Raw genomic sequence first — 18,808 nt, 5'->3', positions numbered from 1 at the left:
TTAAGTAAATAATGTACTCATACTAACATCTAGGCCTACAATTAATATGGGATGTTAATTTAACTTATTTGGGGGAAAAAAATAACTATCAACCCACTACAAATCATCTCACTATATAAAAAAAATCCTTGTAGTTTAGGCCTGAAATCATCTGCATTAGTATATATGTCATTGCTTATTACGTATATACTTTATTTGTAAAATGGGACTATTTCCATCCATGTAAATATGCGTAAGACAATAAAGATATTCGTGATTTACCTTTTTTAACTATGCCAATTTGAAATAAAGAAAAATCGTACTTCAATCAATTTTGATAATTACCCCTGAATCAGCAATCGATTCTGTATTGCACTATGATTCAATTGCCCTACTTTGCTCTGTTTACGAAAGGGGCCAATTAAAGTCAATTATCTCGAGGTTTCCACTTAGGTCCTAATTAGGTGTGGATTCTTAACAGTTTCCTCCATGTTTAATCCAGTCTCAAGTAGTATGCCGTCTTAAGTGTTTACTTTCTTTTTTCAACAAAAGCTTCAAAGATTTAACAAGGACACTTCGCTACCCCCTTCGCTCTCTTGCTCTCTCTCTCCCCCCCCCCCCCATCGATTGTGGCAACTGTAACAACGCAGCTCTGTATGCAGCACGCGAAACATGACCTTTAACAACATTTTAAAAACAAGGTCAAATCATGAGACTGTAAATATGATTTATTATTTATTTGACCCGCTATCTATTTTTCATATTATTTCACTAAAAATGTATTTGTGTTGCTACAGCTTTAATTTTGTACTAAAGAAACTGTAAAATCACCTAATGAAAAAGAGATACATTTATTTGACATAATGCACTCTAATGTGTATCACCCACACATGCTTAAAATTTAACGTAACTATTAGTCTTTGCTATGAAATCTTTGCCTGCACAGAACACTATTAATGGTGGTTTGTATTGAGATCCCACTTCATACATCTATATTACTCTCTGTTTGAAATTTATAAGGTGTCAAACATTTCAAAACAGATTAAAACGTTAACAATATTTTACCAAATGAGCAGTTACTTGCCAATACATGTATGTCCAACATTTCACTAATCGTAAATTAAAACGTGTATTAAAACCCTTTTAATGAACTATAAGTTTACTTTTTAATGGTAGTTTTTAGCCTCCGGATTGCCAAATGATATTAGAAAAGGTTTAAATACCTGCTATTAAGCAATCCAATTTAGTCCAACAACAAAATTGCAACTAAATTACAAACAACAAAAATCCAGCAATCCAACAACAAAATTGGTTTGCTTAGTAGCAGGTATTTAAAAGTTTTCCAATAATTACTTTTTAATGTTAAATTGCCCAAATATTTCTTTAAGCAATGGGTACTACGCGGTAAATATAAATATTGTACTTCAAAATCATTTCAACAAATATTTTCAAAAAACCCGTTTTTAGAATAGATATGATTATATCTAATTACACATTCATATTGCATCAAAGTTATTAAACCAATATTAAATTTATATATCACATACGACATGTAAAGTGTAAAACTGTTTTAGCCAAAAGTAAAGGTGTAAACAAAACTCGTATGTTACAACTCCAACTACGCAACATCGTGGTAATCAAAGAAACTTCATATAACTCCCATTAGTTGTTTTATGTTTGCTCCCAAAACAATGATTTACCCTTTACAACATCCAAATGGCGTATTTAAGTAGAATAAACAGAGCGTTATTGCAACATTTAATAGCTTTGTTTGTTTGCGCCTCTGAGAGCTCCATTTCGTATTAGGGCTCAAATATAAATGAGCAATATAGAGTGACTAAATTTAGAATCGTAATGGGTTTTATTGGACACATTTTCATTATAATAAAGAAACAAATTTTGATTTACTCCACGAATCTCACGTTTCTCAAGACTGTCTTATTTCGTCGCAAGTATTACATTTCTGTAGTTGAGGATCATGTTGAAAAATGTAATATTAAAACTAACTACACAAATGCTCACAGTTTGTTGAAGTAATATTACAATTATTTATTTTTATTTTATGTGTTGTACATTAGTTTAATAGTTTTTAAAAACCTGAAACTTTCAGAATCTTAAACTACCAAATCCCTTATACACTCTTTCACTTTTCCCTAAATACTACGATGAAAATAAGCTTACTTTACATTTTTAAATTACTAAAAATGGGTCAAATACTTTCCATACTGACATATTTATGCATATTTCATTTATTTATTGAATAGTGTTTTACAGCTTACAACATTTTTCAAAACAATATTTTCCCTTTGCTATACATAGCTTCTAGACATATCAAAATGTAACCACCTGCCCTAATAAAGGCAAACGCCTAAATGATTATCAAACGCTCCTGGTCAAAGAAAAGCTGATCTAGGTATAATTTTTAATGAAGTCTTATGAAGTCCTTATCTTCACTTTAACATTATCACCCTAGTGTGCCGGCGTCTTATAAGTTCCCCATAATCCCAAATATTACGCAATATCAAGCCTTGTTTTATAGTTATTACTTTTTCGATGTTTCAGTTCAAATATTGAGTTCACAAAACACACGTTTACAATCAGTCAGTTTGTGATGCACAGTAGAGCTAGTCTCTGACGAAGTAAGCCTAATAAAGCCACTCATTAGTATTACAATGGGGGAAATCCCGGCTGACTCCGGTCCTCTAATGGCGTCACTGACGATTTCTCGCTCAAAACTTTATTCAGTGTTTCTTTACGCAACTTGGGGAACAAACAAATTCTTTGTCAACCACAATGTATGGGAGGGAAATTTTAGAAATTTTTACATAGGAATTCAACCTATGTTTATTAATAGGTAACTATTTCAAATTAATCTGCATTATTGAGGGTAATGGATTTATCGTTACGGTAAAGCTGTAATATATTTAGGTATATAATATATATATAATATATAATATAATATATATATATTATATATATAGCTGTACTATATTGATTCCTTTCTACCTTTTACATTTGGAGGCAAGTAATATTTAACAGATGCATGCTGTCGTTAGACCAAGGATCGAAACGTGTTAGCGTTTTTGCCAACGGACTTACAAAGCCGTTGTGAGGTTCTAAAATTAATACTTTACTAGAGGAGTTTTAATCTATAGATGTTCTACTCCTACAACAGTTAAAATTTAAGGTACATACCTTCACGTCCACAGTTCATAGATGTATGGTCAAACCCACTACATGTTTCGCCTATACATAGGCATTGTCAAGTGATCCTTCAAGCAGACTCGTCAAAATCATTTAAATAAATACACAAAACACGATACATTGTACGAAACATTTTACACTTAGTAGGCCTCCGTACCGCGACCGGTAAATAGTAGGCCTACTAAGTATAAAATGTTTCGTACAATGTATCGTGTTTTGTGTATTTATTTAAATGTTTTTTGACGAGTCTGCAATGGATGAAACGTTCTTGAAGGATCACTTGACAATGCCTATGTATAGGCGAAACATGTAGTGGGTTTGACCATAAATCTATGAACTGTGGACGTGAAGGTATGTACCATAAATTTTAGTCTAATCAACAATTCAGGGGCTACACAATGAATTTTAATCCTACAACAATTCATTAGATTTTATTAGATTTCGGAGTGCTATTCATAGCAGTGTCCTTCAAAGCACAGTTGTTATGATATATGCCAAATCATCTACATTATTTCTGAGGAGAGTCTCTTAGAGCAATTCCTCACACCGAATGTAAGAAGGTATTAATTTTAGGTGAGAATAGTATCTGATGGTAACGTCATATTGCAGGGTACGGATGCAGGGAGTGTAGGGTGAAGGCGAGGTCACTTGGCTACTGTGATGACGTTATGTCTTGTATCTAACGGTGACGTCATGTTGCAGGGAACGGATGCAGGGAGTGGAGGGTGAAGGCGAGGTCACGTGGAAAACCAATGATGTATTAATGATGTATCAAGCTTGTTTGTTAGTAATGTATTTATATATATAATAATTTACATATTTGGTTACTGTGATGACGTTAAGTCTTGTATCTGACGGTGACGTCATATTGCAGGGGACGGATGCAGGGAGTGGAGGGTGAAGGCGAGGTCACGTGGCTACTGTGATGACGTAGTTTCTTATATCTCATGGTGACGTCATGTTGCAGGGTACGGATGTAGGGAGTGTAGGGTGAAGGCGAGGTGTCACGTGGTTACTGTGATGACGCTAAGTCTTGTATCTGACGGTGACGTCATGTTGCAGGGTACGGATGCAGGGAGTGGAGGGTGAAGGCGGTGTCACGTGGCTACTGTGATGACGTAGTTTCTTATATCTCATGGTGACGTCATGTTGCAGGGTACGGTTGCAGGGAGTGGAGGGTGAAGGCGGTGTCACGTGGCTACTGTGATGACGTAGTTTCTTATATCTCATGGTGACGTCATGTTGCAGGGTACGGATGCAGGGAGTGGAGGGTGAAGGCGGTGTCACGTGGCTACTGTGATGACGTAGTTTCTTATATCTCATGGTGACGTCATGTTGCAGGGTACGGATGCAGGGAGTGGAGGGTGAAGGCGAGGTCACGTGGCTACTGTGATGACGTAGCCAGGCCGCCACGGACCAGCCAGACTCTGTGGCTTGGAACAACCTAACCACAAGGCACAGGTACACACTACATATGTATTTATATTATGTTAGTTGATTAGTTAAATTAGACTGTGTACTGATTTGATCTATAGGAAATCGTTTAAAATTTACATGTTTGTTTATCAAGCAAATAGCCTTTTTCAGCTAAAATACTGTTTGATTTGTGTATGTTAGCTGATTAAATCGTATGATTAGTTGTCGTGTGCTAGAATAATCTAAAATGTATTAGAAAGAATAAATGGTCTTGAAGGGAAACATCCTCTTAAATGGATATGTATGACGTATGTGGCATATTATTTTCAAGGGATGTTATTTTTATTAGAATAAAACAGTTAATTTTCCCATGAGTTTGGAATAAATTTGATTGATTTTAAGGTATATGTGTAAGTAAAAAGGACAGGTCGTCTTATTTATATTATATTGATTGGAAATAGGTTAGACTCCCTTTTACATAATATCACACATCATCAGTGATTGAAAATTGATGAAAATTATAAAGGAAATTCTCAAGGCTCACAGACTAGTACATAATAAATAACCAAAATATTTCAGTGAGATCAAAAAACCCGACCAACGCTCTTTATCTAAAATATAATACACACTTTTCTCCGGAAAACTGGCAAAGGATTTTCTGGAGCTTCAATAAATAAGATAGACTTGTCAAAAGGAGCAAGTCTTCTTCTCCCTCATTAACTGTTTGTGCCTTAGTTTTCAGTCAAAGAAAAATCTTTCTCTAACTCAAATATAAATTAAATCTTTTGTATTTTTTCTGTTATCCTGTACTTATTTTATTATAGCACTGAGGAAAGGTATAAATACAAAAGGGTTTTCGTAAAATATTTGTGGATTTGGAAAACAGGATGAAAAATAAGGATCTACTCTCTAAACGCCTACATAATAGTATATACTATTAACTTACTTACTTTTACTTTACTTTTACTTTATTACTTGTTAATCACCAAAGACAAGTTTCTTATGCAACTAACTGAACAAATAAACATAATAATTCACTTGCTGTGTATTTAGATTTAGATTTTGTCATTAATACAAGCACATTTTCTGTTTTAATACCAACTACATTATAACATACTAGTATCCATCTTCGACCGAGGATAATATGCTTCTAAGAACAAATATTCCTAATTTCATCAAGTATCAAAAACATATTAATGGAAAATCAATACGTGATATTTAAAATCATTACATATTTAAATAAATGTAAATAGAAAAAATATTAATACTGTAGTATTAAAAAAAGGTGTGGTAACTCAAAATAAAAATATTTAATCAATTAACTTCTAACCCTACTTGAGGGATTTTACAAATCGTTGAACTCGCTTTATCGATATAAACAAGATTGATGCATTAACACTGCGGTATGTTGGCAAAACTGATCAGCTGTTCCGCACAAACAGGTGATGTTGGTAATAATGATCACGGGACTGCAGTCAGGTGATCGTAACGCTATTGGCGCTCTCATGACGTTATCCGATTGGTGGATTATTGTTGACAATTGAACCACGTAAGCGGTTTAGGTTCATATATTTATCCATGACTTGTGTACTGTAGAATCTCCTATGAGTTATTACGATTTAACAAGGTTCGTAGAATTTAAATAGTAATTCCTTTAGATTATTGGATTATTATTATTATTATAAAAAAAGGATTATCTCAGAAGCTGAAGTTGTGGTAAGAGAATTCCTACAATTCAATATAACCATACGGAAATTTCATTTGAAGTTACTTTAAGCCAAAACGCTTCGATATCTTTCAATTTATTACCCCTAAAGTACTTTGCGAACAATTGTTCGTATAGAATATCTATATACTTAGGCAGAATGGTCCTTTTTAAGATTATTATCTTTTATTTTCCACTTAAAAAACCCATACAAATGTAAAATAAAAAATGGCCATCCACCAATTTGAGATTGCTAATTAAAGCTTATTTATTTGTCACACATCAAGTAGACTATTGTTTGTAGCATGAACAAGCTACTCAAGTTTTCCTATGTGATAAAGGATATGTGATATGCGATTTCGGTGATGATTTCCGAAAATGTTTTAATAATCAAATTAAATCTTAGTTACTTCTTCTATAGAGTTGTTAGGTACCATCATGGATTATATAAAGATAATTTTAAAGTATATTTGCCTTTAACGCCAGGATGCATAGATTACTTTTTTTATTTATAACTGTACAACAGTTAGGTCTATAACAACCGACATTGATGAATCTGTACACCAGTGGTTGTTCTTAAGTATCACAGCTAATCAAACATTGTACATTTTCAATTGACTTAAGTGATAAAGTACGAGAACCTACACCAGTACACTAAAGCAGTACTGAACAAGAAACATACATCAAACAAGCTTCAGAATTTAAAGTAGAATAATAAGTATATTTTTGCAAAACACATAGTCCTTGTGTAATGCAACTGTCAATGATTATATTTTATCGATCACGATATAATGTTGCTCGTATGCAATGATCGTGTATGAAAATCCTTTGTAGCGACTTCAAAGCTCCCCTTGGGTCTTTGTGAAGATTGATTCCTTTCTACCTTTTACATTTGGAGGCAAGTAATATTTGAAATTAATGGCATAGCATTATACTTCCCCATCGTTTATGAGAGTACAAGACAAGTCCTACAACTTCTTAACAGTAGGGGGTTTTTTAAGTGTAAATTAATAATAATATAGTAATGGATGTAATTTTGAATTATGCGTGGTTTGGAATTATGGGGAAATAGCTTGTGATTTCTTGAAATTTCTTGCTATTGTTAAAGTTTGATTAATTTTTTATTTACGTATATTCTTACGCGTTTGAAAAAGTCAAGTCTTTATTTTCATACAATAAAAGACGAGTACCTTATTTATTTTCATTTCGTGAACTATAAATTTTCCTATCAAACTACAGATTAAATTGATCGATTTGAGAGGATGTACCCAAAAACATGTAAAGTCCGTTCCTACGAGGATCGAGTAAGTGAATCAGTATTATCATAATATCGCTGCAAACAATAAATCTACCGTTTTGCTGTAAAGGGATAAAGGTGATAAATATATGAAACATTATATGGTGATTCTTATTCCCTTTAATGCCACTATTTTGTTCTGTGTTTTATCTTCTGGATTTAATTTTGGCCAGTTTTAAATACATAAAACAAATAATTCAGTTTAGTACTGGTCCGTGGAATCAGGAGGCATAGACAAACTCTGCGCCTGATGGGTTGCTCTAGTCGGAAATTACCTTAATTGGTTACTTTAATTATTTAACGGATTTTAATTAAGAGAAAAACAAAAATAATTTGTTTTAATTTGGATTTTTCATAATATTTCTACTTCTTCAACATTTTATCTTAAATGAAGGCCTTATCCTGTAACTCATAAACAGTACGCGTGCACACTAAAGTTCGGTTCGGTAGTTCAACACTTACAGGCGATCTTGTTTGAGTTAAGTCACCCGGGAAAGGTGTTCAGTTGGAAACCAGATATGGTAACAATAACTAAGGAACTGAATAACTATGAAACTTGGAACATTGAAACGTGGAAAGAATATCAAGGAAGTATACAGTCATGTAAAACAGTAGATACCCACTTTGCAATTAATTTTACAATATCCATGCCACAGCAAACCTGCAGACAAGCAAGTTTACATTTGCGTGACTGGATTTCCGCTAAATATTACCTAAAAAGATCAGATTTATTCACTATTTAAATAATATTATGTTGAACAAGTACTTACGGGCTGCTTCAGGGCAAAAAAATTATGTTTTGTTTGTATTAATATTAATATTAATAGTATAGTATGAAATATTTCAAATTTAACTAAATATATCTGTAAACCATCAAACTACAATAGTTAACAGTTTGTAATGAGAATATCGTGGAAATTTTAATTGATAGATTCTAAAGTGTCCTCCATAACCTTTAAACGTACAACTAATCTTTAATATAGGAATTTAATACGTTTTAAGCTCTGCAAAAAATGATGATGAATTAAGTAATGATAATTAAATAAAGATTATGGTAATATCTACTTCAGATTAAAATCCATCTTCTAACACAAAAAAATATAGAACACAATGCGCAACATTAAACCTACTATTTACAAATATGTTTTTAAATGTTAATCATCATGTAAACTTCAGCCACAAAACATTTAATCGATATAGTGTAGCTTGATGTCATAATGAAGAATCCACTAAAAAATAATCACGAATAATAATTTAGAATAACAATTCCATGAAATTGTTAGGGATCTTAAATGAAGTTGATTTACACTGAAAGATTTCATGGTTTGGATAAGACTGACGAAATTGAGCCAAAGTTTACTTTACAGATGGCAGTCGTTCGTGTTGACGAGAGGTAATAAGAGAAAGTTATATTGGCGTTATCTAGAAGCAATAATGACGTCATGCATCTGGAATACCTTAAAATAATGCAAAACTATGTAAAATAAAAATTATAACTGACGAAAAGAGCAGGATAAGTTTGTTGATTAGGTCATTTTTGTTTAAACCTTACACAATCATAAACTTTGGAAATGCAAAGCAAATTTACGAGAGGTTTGTACTGGAAACAGCGTATGTAGTTCAGAAGTTGTGAATTATTGATGCATGAATTAACTCTTAAGCTGAGTCGATTAGTTTTAGAGCAGAAACAAGATATCAACAATTATTAGTGAGTGTAGGGATAAAATTATCACCAAGTCAATGAATAGTTACTCTTATGTCAGGTGATTTTATTTTACAAAGCTGTTCATACATGAATCAAATAGTGGCGTTAAAAATTAGCATTTATGACTATTTTTAAATAGGGGTTTAGAATTTTGCAGATAATACCCACTTTTTAAGCCATTACTTCATACACAAATAGTCACGAGCCTGTGACTTATTTACGTTGACTTTAGTCTACTGTTTCCGTGAAGCCAAATGACATTAACTTTGAAATTCAACATATTTCCAGAATATATGTGGTATGGTTCAACTTAAACATATTTCTAGGATAATCGGGTTTTGGTTAAAAAAATGTTAACTTTTTAACGCCTATCAAGATATTATCAAACTTCCAAATTATTTTAGAAAATTACCGTGATTTCTGATCTTTGAAATCTAAAAGAGTTCCGAGAATGTCGAATGTAACTCCTCAGCCCAGTTGCCGCTCCGAAAAACAAGTTATGCCGTTAGCATTAACTAAATAAACACCACTGAGTCACTTATTAATAATTTCGGGTTTAAAAGTTTGGATTTCACTAGGGGCGGAATTAAGATACAAGTTTCCAAGAACTTCCAAAGAATATTATTTTAATATTTTGCTTTTTGTATTATTTAAACATTTTTTGAGTGCATTACATTATTTTTCAAAACACATTGCATATTTTATTAATTATATTAATTGAAGTATGGCAATTTTAACCTCCAAATAAAAAAAAATATTTTTTATTGTTATATTTTGAAAAATAATAAAATCCACCAATTTAAATATCACAATTTCTATTGACGCAGTTAAAATATAAGATATTAGGTATAAAAAGCCTACTACTTACGAATTCAATTTCAAGCTATTTAATTATTACGAAACATGATATTAAACTGTGACAGTTTTGATTAGATTGCCATGGATGTTGAACTTACAAAGCCTTTTGAGCCGTAGAGCGAAGACCGCTCAAAACTTATTGCACCGCGTTCTGCATTTCAAAGACTTCTAAACTTTAAATCCCTGCGTAAACTTAAGCCAGTAAAATACTTATTGCAGTGATATTTATGTAAGTAAATTTTACGTTTAAATGTTTAACCGTGCAAATAAATTTTATTGCATTTCATTTGTGTTCTTAAAAAACTATGCTATTGCTAGTATCTGTGTTGAAATAAGTTTTCAAGTAAAAATTGTATAGGAACGCAGTTGATCTAATGCAGTAGCTTCAGTCTTGGGGTTCAGTGTTCAAATCCTTCCAATCACCAAGGACTTTTAGTAGGAATTTCATGCCTTTTAAGGTTGATTAAAACCATCAACCTTCTCATGGTTCTCCATTGTTGAGAACCTTCTCAACAATGGAAAACTAATGCAAACGAAAACTGCTCTAAGCTAAGTAAGTTTAGAAAAATCAAACTAGAAACTGCAGAACTGATCCACACATTTTAAAGATAGAAATGTGTGTGAAATGTATATTCATTCATACAAATTGTATCAATACTTGAATTTATTCCTGATTTCAATAATGTAAAATTAATGTGTTTGCCGTAGGATTTACATTTACAAATCTAAATACATCTGAAACCATTTATTTTACAATGGGCGTGGCGGAAAAGAAGATTAATTTAAAATTACCCTCTGTTTAAACGAAACAAAGACAAATTACCCTGCGGCTGGTTTTTGTGAAAACAAATCTAGTAGTGTCATGTTACGAAATTGATGTTCTTTTCCCCACAAAGTAATGTTTACATGTTGCAATGTCTCTTTAGATGTTTTGAATGTTATTTCAAATATCTGTGACAACCAGAGTTGTTCTGGTTTACAACAATATTTATTTTATGTTTAGGAACGCTGTGTTTTTGGGTTTTTTAAATTAATTATTACGGAATGGACTTAAAAACAATTACTTTTTAAGCAAATTTCATGATTAACATGAGATTTTTCGTCATTTTTTCGTCTAGTTCTCTGCTTAGATGGTTTCATATGTTCTAAAATGACTGAAATGATACTGATTCTGACAGAGATCTTTGACTATGCACTACAAGTTTCGGTTGGCATACCGGGGCCTGAGTCCGACCTTTATGGCCTCATACACTACTTTACAGCCTTTGACTCATTACTTATATGTGTAAAGTGAGAAAAATGAGTTCGATGATAATTTTATCATGAAATGGTCTGCAAATAGAACCGACCCATTTCCTCTTAAAATATTGAAACCGTTAAAGGTCTAAAATAAGGAGATACCTGAAATACAAAAAAAATTAACATTTTTTTACAGTGAAATACGTTCCCTGTGTTTAAACTTCATGTTTTTAAGTTTTGGTCAACGCGAAGTATGAAGGTTAATAATAATCATACTATAAATTCAAATCATATCCAATTTAGGCATGTTTATATACGATCGTAATAAACATGGAAGTTTCACTGGAGAAAGCAACATTTGACTCATTTCTACAAAGGCAGGCTTCACAAAGTATTCAGCTTTTGAAGGTCTCTTGAAGCATATTACACTCTGCTCAAAGTTTCAAAGGACTTCTGACATTAAATCCTCAAAAGTACTATACTTATTAGCTTTCATGTCTTTAGCAGTTTCCTTCCTATGTGAGTTTGTATCGTTTGAAAGTTATTACTAATTGAGACACGTATTTAATTTATAGAATTTGAGAAATATGATAAGGTTGTTAGTTTGAATGTTTTCTTGTAACAGCATAGATATATGCAAACTTTGAGTAAAAGTAATTGCATGATATTGAAGGCCTGAATCATGATTATAATACATTTTTAACCATCGCTTCAAAAGTTTCATACGGATTTTAAATTATATTTATATTAGTTCAGTACTAATATTTAAAATTCGGATTGCTTGTAATTTTAGGATATTTCGTCAAATGATAAGAAATAACTGTAAAATTTGCTGCGAACAGAATTCTGAATGCATCTCTTAACTACATTGTATATTAGTTGTAGCAAGAAATTAAATTTAGTTGGCTATTTAACAATTTTTCGATAAAATAATGACGTGGAAATTGTTAAACTGTTATTGGGTGGAATAAGAAATAATTTTCACATTGGTGTGAAAATTATTCACAACACGACTCCTGAGATAAATAAGTGTAATGATTGTTTATTCGTTCTACAAAATTTTATTTTAGATGCAAAATTTAAAATTTGGGTATTTCTTTTAATTTAACAATATCTTCGATCAGTATGTCACCAATATTAACCATGATAGTTTTCTTTGTAATATTAAATGTGTTCATTTCTTTTAACAAAGAAATTACTAACTTCATGAGATATACTATAGTATTTTAGATAATCTAAAATATAACACAAATAAAATATTGATTCTAAATTAGTTAATGACTCAAAGTGTCATTATAAAAATGCTTAAATCTTACAAATAGATTATTGCTAAAAGAATCATAAAAATGAAATATTAGGTGAATACTTAGTTTAAAAAATTGTAATGTGGTAGAAAAATTATTTAAAAAATTATTAACTATTTTCCTTAGCATTAATCCCTTAAAGAAATCGTCTCTAGAATTGAAGGTAAATACAGCATGAAGACTTCTCACTCCATAGTAAAATATCAAACCTAGTTTAAAGGGTGTTTCTTGTCCGATATAGCAAGTGTGAGCTAATGTAAACAAAATAGTTCTCCTCTTTTTAGGGCAGGTTTTACTTTGATAGTAATACAAACACTGTATTACAAACAAACGTGCTTGCTTTGTTATCATATAAACTCTCCATAATACTGTATTGAATATTGAATACACTTGTTGGAAAGCTTAATTTAAGATAAACTCACAGATTAACAAACACTTCTAACATTATTTTATTTTCATGAACTGAACAAGAATTGTGTATATAAAAACTAAAAAACAAAACATTGGCAGATGACTAATTTAAATCATTTAAATAATCAGCTGACAAAAGCAAGTAAAGACTATTTGAAATAAATTCATTTTACCAACATCCTCCCTTTCTTAACTTTTTTTTATGTCTTTAAAAAGCGTCTGTTGCGAACATATAAGTTTCCACCAACTTGTACCACATATCTTCGATCTCTTTCTTTTTTTATAACTTTACCTTCTACCCAGGGATCCCTTCTCTCTTGAGGTTTCCTTTGAACCCAAACAACTTGTCCTGGTATCAGTGGGGCGAGGTCTTTAGCTCCTTTGTCAAAATATGTTTTGTATGCATCTTTCTTTTTATCCCACTTTTCAATTACTTTCACAGGAACATTAGGACGCAGCAGATCTTCACAAGTGGGTACAAAGCTTTTAGTTCTTCTAGACATTAACAACTGAGCTGGACTCTTACCAATTTCTTTGAGTGGTGTATTTCTCAACTCAAGAAGAGCCTGCTGAACGTCGCCTTTGTCTTCTCTCACTTTTTTTAAAATACTCTTAAATATCTTTACAGCAGATTCAACTTTTCCATTTGCCTGGTGGTGATATGGAGAGGAAGTAATTATCTTAAATTTCCACTCTTCTGAAAAATCTTTAAATGCTTGACTTAATATAGGGGTGCCACTATCACCAACTACAATGTCTGGAATGCCGTATCTTGCAAATAACTCTTTACAGAAAACAATCAATGATTCAGAGGTACATTTTTGTGTTTTCCTAATCTCAAAAAATGACGAATAGTAATCAGTCACAATAATGAAGTGAGTTGAGCCTTCTTGAGCAAAATCAACCCACATTCGCTGCCATGGTCGTGATGGTGTTTCTTGAAGTAAGAGGTGTTCTTTCCGTTGAGTCGGTGCATATTTCTTGCATACTAAACATTTTTCAACTTCTTTTCTTATATCTCCTGCCATTCCCGGCCAAAAAAATACATCTTTTGCTCTCCTTATACATGATTCAACCCCTTGATGTGAAAAATGAATTCTATGGACTAGTTCAATTGTCATGCTACTTGGGATAACAATCCGCTCTCCTTTGAGGACAAGTCCGTCTTCAACTCCAAGCTCTTCCTTAAAAGGCCAGTAATTCCATAGCTCCTTGGGAACTTGAGTCTTTCTATTAGGCCAACCATTTATAATCACCGGTATAAGCTTCTGAAGCACGGGGTCTTTGTATGTGTGTTCTTTCAGTTGGTTTAAACGCTCATCCGTAACATTTATGTACTCTAAGGACTTACACTGTTCAAACTCCTTTGTCGAGCTGTTCATTGAGGTTTCAAAAATCATTACTGAATTGTCCTGCATACTGCATTCATACTTAGTTTCTGGGGCGCGTGACAAAAAATCTGCTAAAAGCATTGTTTTACCTGGTCGATAAACAACAGTAAATGTAAACTTCTGCAATCGCAGCAACATTCTTTGCAACCGCTTAGGTGCGTTGACCAAAGGTTTTTTGAAAATAGTCTCAAGAGGTTTGTGATCGGTTTCTACCGTAATATCACACTTACCGAACAAATACTGTTCAAACCTTTCAAAGGCAAATAGAACTGCCAGGCATTCTTTCTCGATCTGAGCATAGTGGCATTCTGTTGGATTTAAAGTCCTTGATATATATGAAACTGGCTTACCATTTTGCAATAGCGAAGCACCCAAACCAAACTGACTTGCATCACATTGCAACGTCACAGGAGAGTCCTTATTGTAATACTGTAGGGTTGGAGAGTTGGTCACCATGTTAACTAATTTCTTGAAAGCCAATGAATGTAATTCCTGCCACGTCCACTTAACATCTTCTTTAATTAGAGTTCTTATTGGAACTGCTACTTCTGACAGTCCTGGCAGAAATTTACTTAAATAATTGATAAATCCCAAGAACCTTTGAGCTTCCTCCTTGTTCTGAGGCTCTTTCATATTTGAGACTGCTGATATCTTGTCAGGATCTGCTTTCAAGCCATCACTGCTCAAAACATGTCCCATGTACTTAACTTCCTTCAGTCCGATTTTACATTTATTCATGTTGAACTTTATATTTCTTTGTCTAGCTCGCTCAAGCAATGCATGCAGATTCTTGTTATGGTCCTCTAAAGCTTGTTCATCTGTGTCTCCACTGCCGTAAACTACGACATCATCTGCAATCGTAAAAATTCCTTTTAGTCCTTCCAGCTCTTCGTGTACTCGCCGTTGAAATTCTTCTGGAGCTGACTTTACTCCGAAAGGCATCCTTAGCCAGCGGTACCTCCCAAATGGAGTCCAAAATGTCGTTAATTTGCTTGCCTCTTCGGTTAACTTTATATGCCAGAACCCATCTTTTAGGTCTAGAGTACTAAATATCCTGGCTTTTATAAGTTTTTGGAGCAACTTCTTCTATAGTGGGGACCTGATAATGTGACCGCTGGATAGCTTTGTTTAGTTGATGTGGGTCAATACAAATGCGTAACTTGTTCGGTTTCTTAACGACAACCATAGCACTGACCCATGAGGAAGGTTCCGTTACCTTACGTATTACACCTAATTCTTGAAGACGTTGTATTTCACTTTTTATCTCATCTTGTAAAACCAGAGGATATCTTCGAGGTGGAACCACTACAGGAACAACAGATTCGTCAAGTCTAAATTTATGTTTACCCTCAAAGCATCCTAGACCTTGACCAATGTCTTGAAAAGAAGATAGAATGGAGCTTGGATTTGGAGAATTCTTTAACTCAAAAACATCCTCATCTACTGCAATAAGCCCTAACCGTAAACAGTCTTGAGCTCCAATCAATGGAATATGCTTCGTATTGATAACTTCAAACGACATTCTTTGCTTAATATTCTTCCATATAACATGCAATGTTATTTTCCCAAGAGAAGCCTTTGAAGCACCACCATAGAAAGTAAGCGTTGTATTACTTTTTTGGAGGACTGGACGATCAACTCCAACCAGCTCCTTCAAAATATCGTAACTCATTACATTGCATGTCGCCCCGCTATCAAGTTGACATTTTAGCATTCGATTACCTTTCCTAAATGGGACTTTCAAATGGACGAATAGACGTTTTTTTGGAATGTCATCTTCCATTTCATATATGTCATTTTTGTCTACATAATCTCCAGGAATGGTATCTTCACAAGCAGAGCTTACTACTTTAATCTTTTCTTTTGCTTTAAGGCACATTTTAGCAAAATGATTGTTTTTTCGACATAAACTACACGCTTTTCCAAACGCAGGACAGTAACTTGCTCCTCTTTGGTGTTTTCCCCCACAGAATTTACACGAAAGAAGTTTTTGATCACTGTTTATTCTAAACGACTCATTAACTATATTTTCCGTAGAAGGTTCAGTCTCGTTAGTTCTACGTTCATTGATTTTTTTAGCAAGATTACTAGCCTGCTCATCAGAAAGACATATGCTTGTCGCATTATCAAGAGTCAGATCTTTTTTTGATAAGAGCCGTTTTCTTAAGTCATTATTTGATAAACCTACTACTAACCTATCACATAAGAGCTGCTCTTCAATTTCAAGCCTAGATAAATTTGACATTGACTCAAATTCACATTTTCCTATCATTTCATGTAACCTGTTAATATACTCTTTACAAGACTCATTTGGTGATTGTGTAGCACTATTAAACATAAAGCGCTCAAAAGTAACATTCTTAGCATTATTAAAATAATCATCTAGTCTATCAATAATCTCATCAACACTGGCCTTGTCATTGCATACCTATTTTATTTATTAGCTGTAATGTTTTACCTCCAATGAGAGACTGGAATAAAGCTACCTGAACTTTTTTGCTTGTTATCTTGCTGCATTTTGAGCCACCACACGCTTCAGCCAAAGTTAGATAGTTGTTCCATTGGACCTTGAATAACATCCATTTCTCTGCTGCATTTGTTTTGTCCGAAATGTCAAGTGGATCTGGTAGAGGTATTCCATTCATTATTGTAATTCTTCTAATAACCTGACACCATGTTGGAAAGCTTAATTTAAGATAAACTCACAGATTAACAAACACTTCTAACATTATTTTATTTTCATGAACTGAACAAGAATTGTGTATATAAAAACTAAAAAACAAAACATTGGCAGATGACTAATTTAAATCATTTAAATAATCAGCTGACAAAAGCAAGTAAAGACTATTTGAAATAAATTCATTTTACCAACAACACTAAAGTATACTATATTCATATAACTTTCAATATTTTAGAGATGGATAGAAAACTTAAACGCACCAAAAGTGTTGCCAACTTTGTACCTTAAAGTTTTTTTAGTTATATTGACTAAACTTCTTAAAAAGTTAAAATATAAATAAAATAGGCTGAACATTCTTTCTGAAATAAGTTTGAACAATTTAGTTTAAAATATTTTGTTGGAGTGCAGTGTTTGTTGTTTCAATTATGTAGTGGAAAAGGGCTTTGTCAACCGAACAGACAGTCTGATGACCATTGTTTTGTGTGCGTATAAATGCAAGCTGTATTTATACGCACTGTAAAGACACGTATTTGTACAATAACTTACCGTTTTATTAGGCTATATTCTATTCTATATCTTATAATTAGCTTTTGATGAACATGAGTGATAAATCAATGGAAGATGTCCAATCCTTCTCTGGGTATTATCTTGAAATATACATCGTTTATGGAATTGTATATTTTAAAAATACTTAACTCTTAAATATAGCAAAACACAAAACCGTTAAACCGAAAATATTAATTAGGAACTCAGTGGCGTTATTTAGTTCACGTCAACAGCATTAAATTGCTTTTAGAAGCGGCAACTCGGTTGTAAAGTGAACTGAGTTGTTTGAAGAGGAGTTACATACGACATTCTTGGAACTCTTTTAAATGTCAAAGTCAGAAATCTCATTAGGCATCTACGGTAGCTCAAAGTCAACACATTTCAAGCTAAAGTGAGTTTTCGACCACTGGACTGGCTAGTTTCGATAAACTCGATGCATAAAAAAATACTTTGTGGAAGGTTTTTTTTATTTATTTTTTCCATTCCGCTTAGTGAAAACTTCGTAGATACTGTAGACCTGCAACTATCTAAGGCCTCTGAGGGTTATAAGAACCACAATACATCATCGTGCCATTTTCCAGCTCTATTCAAAAGAAGCTTTTGAAATTAATTAGTTTGTAAGGATGTATCTAAGAATATATACTTAAGGTACACCGTGTCACTTAAATAAATGCTCTTATGCTGCTGTAAGAATTGTAACACTTTTCAATTAAGTAAAAAGCTAAATAACTGCAAGACTGGCTAATTCAGTTGAAGGGTAGCCTAATAATTATTCTAAGTGAAAGGAGAAGTAGCAAAAATAGCATTTTGGTGAAAAACATTATGTAGGTTGGTCCAGAGCGAGTAGCTTGAAGCTTCTACTAACAGGACAGTTAGTCAGTAATTTAATGCAAAAGGCCATTTTAGACTTTAGCGGGTTCATAGTAGTAATAAAACACAAAATTATGTTGGGCGAATCCTACGGGTAACAGCTAGTTTGTTTATAAATATAAAAAATATATGTGAATATAAAAAATATATGTGATAAATATATATGATTTGTATGCATGCATAGTCTATATGTAAGTAATCGA

General features: G+C 32.8%; 2 protein-coding genes across 4 annotated transcripts in view; one reads left to right on the top strand and one right to left on the bottom strand.

The window, feature by feature from the left end:
* LOC129004987 (inactive rhomboid protein 1-like) overlaps positions 1-18,808 on the top strand; it is a 278,942-nt gene that overhangs the window by 67,526 nt on the left and 192,608 nt on the right. For all 3 annotated transcript variants that reach the window (XM_054433719.1, XM_054433718.1, XM_054433717.1), the window contains exon 2: positions 4,525-4,644. The gene's annotated coding sequence lies outside the window, so the exon portion shown is untranslated. The remainder of the gene's footprint in view (positions 1-4,524; positions 4,645-18,808) is intronic.
* LOC129005024 (uncharacterized protein K02A2.6-like) lies at positions 4,210-15,451 on the bottom strand. Its single transcript, XM_054433773.1, has 2 exons — positions 13,411-15,451; positions 4,210-4,616 (listed from the first exon to the last, which is right to left on the bottom strand). Exons 1-2 carry the CDS (start codon positions 15,449-15,451, stop codon positions 4,210-4,212), a joined length of 2,448 nt encoding a protein of 815 aa, XP_054289748.1.

This window comes from Macrosteles quadrilineatus, unplaced genomic scaffold (assembly GCF_028750875.1).
Source record: "Macrosteles quadrilineatus isolate MER2022 unplaced genomic scaffold, UCM_ALF_1.0 Scaffold_14__1_contigs__length_3811126, whole genome shotgun sequence".
In the NCBI taxonomy this organism is placed as follows: domain Eukaryota; kingdom Metazoa; phylum Arthropoda; class Insecta; order Hemiptera; family Cicadellidae; genus Macrosteles; species Macrosteles quadrilineatus.
The sequence above is the reverse complement of the archived record's forward strand: the minus strand, read 5'-3'. Positions and strand labels throughout refer to the sequence as shown.